The sequence below is a fragment of the Haliotis cracherodii genome, unplaced genomic scaffold (genome assembly GCF_022045235.1).
Source record: "Haliotis cracherodii isolate W230 unplaced genomic scaffold, xgHalCrac1.p SCAF_6, whole genome shotgun sequence".
NCBI lineage: Eukaryota > Metazoa > Mollusca > Gastropoda > Lepetellida > Haliotidae > Haliotis > Haliotis cracherodii.
Window position 1 is genome coordinate 63,839,886 of NW_027266319.1, and position 6,555 is coordinate 63,846,440.

The 6,555-nt window shown below is 41.3% G+C and overlaps 1 protein-coding gene across 1 annotated transcript in view; it reads right to left on the minus strand.

The window, feature by feature from the left end:
* LOC139446586 (uncharacterized) overlaps positions 1 to 6,417 on the minus strand; it is a 35,205-nt gene extending 28,788 nt beyond the window's left edge. The window contains exons 1-2 of the mRNA XM_071227877.1: positions 6,357 to 6,417; positions 4,352 to 4,428 (exon numbers count right to left, since the gene is read on the minus strand). Coding sequence (XP_071083978.1) covers positions 4,352 to 4,428; positions 6,357 to 6,417 — 138 coding nt within the window. The remainder of the gene's footprint in view (positions 1 to 4,351; positions 4,429 to 6,356) is intronic.
* Positions 6,418 to 6,555: the final 138 nt, after the last annotated feature.

Genomic DNA, 6,555 nt, shown 5'->3' on the forward strand with positions numbered 1-6,555 from the left:
CGGTCATTGGTCGGCTTCAGTAGATGTATTAAACACCTACCCTGATAGTCAACAGGCAGAGAAGTAAAGTCACTCAGCCACGTCTTCCCCTTGTCTTCATATCCCTTTAAAACTTATATGCGTGCTACAGTTACCGGGTGCAGATCCGGTAGCAAACGCGACGTCCTTATAACGCCGACTGATGTATCTAATGATCGCATCCACAAGTATCTGCCTTTTAGCTGCTGTGACTGACAGTGAGTTTCACTTGTTTCGTCTGTTAGCTACTAGTAGTCCATCATATTGAAGAAATAGAGTGAAAAAGTTAGTTAATGTAACAGTTGTTTTAAGGCCAGCAATATCACGGTGACTGTAAACAATCCAGTGTCTGGGGTACAGTGACATACAATCGACCTGGTCACACATTGTAACTACCCTGACATGGGATATTGGGGGTATTTCCACACAACCCAAGGGTATTGATGCAGAGATCTTGTATATATCAATATACCTTAATGATAGAGACAGATGTGTGTAAATTTTATTTCGTAAACTGAAATAAGGTCTAAACGTGTTCTTTCAAGGGGGTCATGGTACCTGTTCCTGTTCTAGTTTTTTCAAGGGGATAATGGTACCTATTGCTGTTCTGGTTGTTCTTTCAACAGGATCATGATACATGTGTGTATGGGTGGACCACAGCTGTGTTCAAGTTTACAAATTGACTTTGTGACTCGGAACTCTGGTGCATGACCTGATGATCAGATTGACCGGTGTGACACATTTCCACGACCAAGACGTTTTATTTTTATTGTGGAGTAAACTGTTTTACACACTTAATATACTTGTCTGTTCTTCTTCGCTCAGAGAATCAAGGACGAGATCCCGTTTTTTCTCACGTGACTTTGAAAGGCTAGTGATATCCACCGGAAGCCAGGGATAAGCCTTTCAAAGTCACGTGAGAAAAAGTTTGCCGTCAGTATTCACTATATCCAATAGAAATCTCTGCATAAAGCAGAGTCGATTGTACGATTCCGACTATATCATGATCATGTGTTCATGAATCACTATCGAACAGTGATGAAACCAGGTGTTCGTGAAAAGGTGAGCGTATCCTGCCCCATCGGTGGCAAACACATGCAAAGGCAAGTCAATGGTTCGCCTGAAAAAACACGGGAACATCTGGTACAAGTCAAAATGTGCAATTGCATCGGACCTCATTTCTGTCACTTATGCGTCAAATTTGGAAAGGACCTCCACATGTCCACCATAAAGCTTTTTGAAAGCTTCACCAAGGTCTTGAATGTTGTAAACTTCATCAAACACACCGTGCAAGAGTCGCATGATGCTCTTTTTGAAATTTGGGTAGAAAGAGTATGCACTGGTCTCCTTCATTCGTAGTTCAGGTGGGTATATCAGTGGAAGGGGATTGGCTATTTGATGGTTACTGAACGATATCAGATCATCGATATACCTGATGCTTAAGTTAACTTCTTGGACTAATTACCTTGTTTTGACTTTGCCAATCAGATCAGAAATGCCGATTCATATGCATAAAGAAACAAATCCACAAAAAGATGAGCACAGTTGGTGCGCATTGGGATGCCTACTTCTTGCCTAAATATCTTATCCCAAAAGTTTACTAAAAGGACTAGTGTACATGCGTTGATGAACAAATCTATGTTCACTATTTGCAAACGACCATAAAGAAATTATCACGGAAGGTGAAATGGTCGGCGTGTTCTTTTGCACATTCGTTCTTCCTCCATAAACTATTCTCAAATGATTAGATGATATATGTACATATCGTACATAGAAAGAATACATTTATGCACATTTTGATTATGTATCATATCCTGTCTTGTATCTAAAGTTAAAAACGGAAAGCTAATGGTAACGCGATTATGTATTTCATGTCACCTCAAATGGACAAGCAGAAACATCGCTCCACCTAATTATTTTTTTTCAATGTGATATTCTCTTGCAATAGCTGGTATTTTCATGCCTCAGCCTACCGTGCAAACCAGAACAACCTCATCGGACGATCTGAAGCAGGCGGATGTAGCCAGAGTATGGCACCATCTGTTAGACTTTGTTATCGGCACGAACACCATTATACTCCGCATAGCCTTAGTCATAGCCTCGTGGCTGCCCAGGATCGCAACAACATCATCAACAGCATATGACGAGTCGAGATTAATGCTGCATCGAGCAGATGGAAGATTTATGATGGCCCAGTGTCACCATAAAGGTTTCGCCGCAAACAGGTTTGGTAGTGGCAGCGCAGTGATCATCCTGAACCCCATACACAGCAACACCACCGGCCGAGTGAGATAATATTCGCCACCGTGCGATCCCTTCGTCCATGAGCAGGAGGTGACAGACAATACTTCACGCTAATGTCGAACACGCGAGATTCTGAGTTCTCATGACCTTGACATTTGGCTTCACATTGGACAGTGTCCTTTGTGCCTTGTCATCATTTATCAAGTGTTCCGATGACTAAGTGAATGTTTGTTGCTTCCCTCACAAAATGGTTATGCGTTTCAGCTGTGGGGGTATATTTTCTCCCCTTACTTCGGTAAATGTCACCGACAGAACCTAACGCAGTGACTCTACTTACCAGGGGTGGCTGAAACGTTTTGAGCCTTGTTACGAAGGATGTATAGTACACTCTTATATTTCAATTGCATGTACTAAGTATATCAAGGTTACGGGCTGCAGTTGAACCACACACACAACCAGGCAGCATATTTCTGCAGGCATCAAAGCGGCTAGGTATTCTCTGCTGATGAAAATGAACACAACTGGCTACCGTGCTATCACCAAGTATCTTCAGCTAAAAGGGTTAACTCTGACAGCCCTCCATGCAGACATGGTGTCACCTTCAGAGGATGATTCTCTCCACTATTTAAGAGCAAGTAAACAAACGGCAATAGCGTTCACACGGTAAAAAATGGCAGGCGAAATCGTCCCCCAAACGACAATATCTGCCACTGAGGAAATTTACTTCAGTCGGGTTAAAACGGGTTCCCGTTCTTAAACGCACTCAGCAATTTCTACGTCGGGCCGGCGCCCAGTTTGCCTTCTTCCTCCTCGGATTTTTCAATCGCATTTGGGACAAATAAGACAATAGTGTGTACAGTGTCACCCTTTTTATCAATTTTTATTTCATATTTTAAAGTAAACGCATGTTAGATGTACGTATGTACGGATGTATGTTGCTTAGACAAACACGATTGATTTATTCTTCCGCCAGGTGCTGGACAAATAGGGTTTCGACGTTTACGGTACAGAAACAGGATGTAAGTCATTGAACGCTCGTTACAGGACTTTAATCGTTATTTTAAGGAAACACAATGTCAAGATCAAAGGTATGATTTCAACACGTTTCCTTGACATTTAAGTAATTTCTACGATTGTTATATTTTTTCTCTCGGGAATTGACTTAATATGTCGAGGACGCAATAATAGTTTGCACTTTACTAGCCATATAAGAGGGGACGGGAGAGCCTCGAAGATGATCCAATATCAAGAAAACCTTCAACTGCCTCCACAAAGGAAACTGTTAATAAAATACATATGATTAAGAATTTTCATCGATTCACCACGCGTCACAAAGTCAATATAGTAGGCATCTCTCAGTTGGGAACATTTTGAGGATTTAACTGGGCATGACAAAGGCCTGGGTTCTGATCAGAAACGCTACACGTTCATCATCTCTCGTAAAATTTGACATCATTTTAAAGCACACCAAGATGAGTTTGTTGAATAGGGTTTGTAAAAATGGATGAGTCTTGGATTGACATGACACTTTACCTTTACCCTTCGTTTGTGTGTTTCATTTTGAAAGTATATCACATCCAATACTCATTTCAAAATACATAAATTAATCACCCAAGTATCCATTACTATAGGGGGGCTGGTTTTAGCAATGTCCAACCATATCACAGCGGGTGGTGGGAGGTCACCATAAATGGTATCCAGACATTGAACCCAGGTTGGGAATTGAACCCAAACTCATGCATGATGAACAAAAACTTTACTAACTAAGCATACCTGAATCCCATTTTGTGTAACGAGAAAGAGGACACTTAATCAGTTAAACCTAGTTAAGCCGAACCAGATTATCTTGTTTAAGGAGGTGTCACTTCTGGTCACCTTATAGTCTTATATCAGTACTCGGCGTGTCTCGAAAAACGGATAAATCGACATAACAAGAACCTAGAGCTAAGGCGGTTCACTGCTTTGAAGATTTAAATAAAACCGTACAAATACACCATTAGGTGAATAGCTTTCTTATTTATTTTTCAAACTCCGTGTATGTGAATTATATACAATAAAACAAGTACGCAAGTATGACTTAAGCACTTACCGAAATCAACAGCAGCCAGAGCGCAAAAATCACACCCAAGCAGTGTGCCGGCCAACATCTACAAGTAGACATCGTATCTATAACTCGTCATCAGAGCTGTTCTGGATGGAGGGTTGTCTCAAATGTACTTCTCACTGTTCGGTCAACTGATATCTAAACCCAAAGAGATTACCGGAGACTACAGACGTTTGCGCCCACAGCTGTTGTGACGTATATTACACGTGACTAAATCCTTACTTAAATCGCACCAGGGCGAATGTGGGTCTGTGTTTAATACTTCCTCAGCCTATGATGTGTCATTGAACTTGAGGAAATACTTGTGGTAAATATTTACTTCCATTACTCACATCTGTCTGGATGCACCGTGCAACGCCTGCTATTCCATGCTATTTTTCCAGCTCATTCAAATTCATGATGAAGTCCATTTTGGCATGTGCAGTAATATCTTGCTCAGCAAGTGTAAATACTAGCCCTGGGAACCATACCTTATATGTCCTGGTCGCCTGTTGCTGTTTACTGCAGTCGCCAAACAAAGAGAGCGTCGCTAAACAAACACAGCGTCCTCACTGCGAAGTGTTATTGTATTCATGGCGCCCGAAGGTGGAAGTGATCTGACTGAATTGCGTGTGGACAAAAACAGCTATGAAAGTAAAATTGTAACATAATATCTTTTGATTACGTGAGAGTTGTGTCACTCCGCACTCAGTAATACGGCAGCTCTATCACGGCGGCCTGTAAATATCTAGATACCAGAAAAGCCAATGCTAGACAGCATGAACAATCACACACTGATAACCAGGCCACCCGTTATATAATCACCAGATCCTCTTTAACTGGCTCTTATGGAGTAGAACATGATGGGACAAGACGCAATATTATGAGTGAGTATGGATTTACGCCGCAATTGCTAAACAATATTCCAGCAATTTCACAGCAGGGGGCAACAGAAATGGGTTTCACACATTGTACTCATGTCGGGAATCGAACCTGGGTCTTCGGCGTGACGAGCGAACGCTTTAACCACGAGGCTACCCGACCGCCGCGAATATTAGGAAGAGCTTACCCAAAACAATAAATATGTCGATCATGTCCGTGGTACGCCTTCTACTCGTTTGATGATGGAGTATCGTGTAGCCATTGGTCGTCATGAAAAACAGATTAATTTACACAATATCTGCATCACTTCGGGCATTCCTCACACATGAAGTTGACACACGTGTTATAACTGAAATACTGCCCAAAGGGGCGTTAAACCCCAAAACGTCATGACTGATGAAGAATGCTTTTCCACAATGTTTTAATTACGTGATATTCCCATTATTTTTTAAGATTCAAACAAGCACCATATGTCATCTGTTACATCCAACTTCGCTTGCCAAAGCAACAGTTCACTCTGAGCATTGAACATGATAGAATGAGTCCGCTATTAATATAATAAACGCGTAAGTGAAACTACAGAGGCTACACATATGTTACTATTTATACATTACAGTTACATCTTAATGACGTCACGCAAATAGAACTACATCGCTAAGGCATAAACTCTACTGCAGAGATGACTTGAAAGTTTTGGTATATTGCTGATACGATATGTACATCATGTAATTGATCCCTGTTTACAAACTAGTCTCCATATCTATCTGGATCAGTAAATATAACAAAATTATCAGTATTTATAAATGCCTGGGTAAGGTCGGAGCGAGTTGGGTTTTACATCGCGTTAAGCAATATTCCATCCATATCATGCATTGTACCCAAGTGGGTATTCGAACACAGGTCTTTGGCATGACGAGCTGACACTTACACAACAGGCTACCCCTACCGGCCCAGGTAAGCTGACAAAACATATTCTGGCATTTATGTTTTAGTGTCCCATATTCATTACATCACATGCAAACAGATCCTACATATTGTGTTCACACCATGTGCTCATCATTGGATTAGAACCCGGTCAGACGCCGTACAAGTCAACACTTCAACCACTGAGCTATCAACCGCTTCTGACGCACTCGGATAGGTTGCGATGACAGTGCGTTGTTGGCATCCCAGTCCTCCATCAGTCTCATGGCAGAGATGCTTCTAATGTCTTACATTATCTATAGTATATCAGATCAGAATGTTCATTTTAACTATAATTAACGTTAAGAGCTGATTTAGCAAAGAGAAGTGTGTCAAATATACATAAAACGTCAACCTCAGAGAGA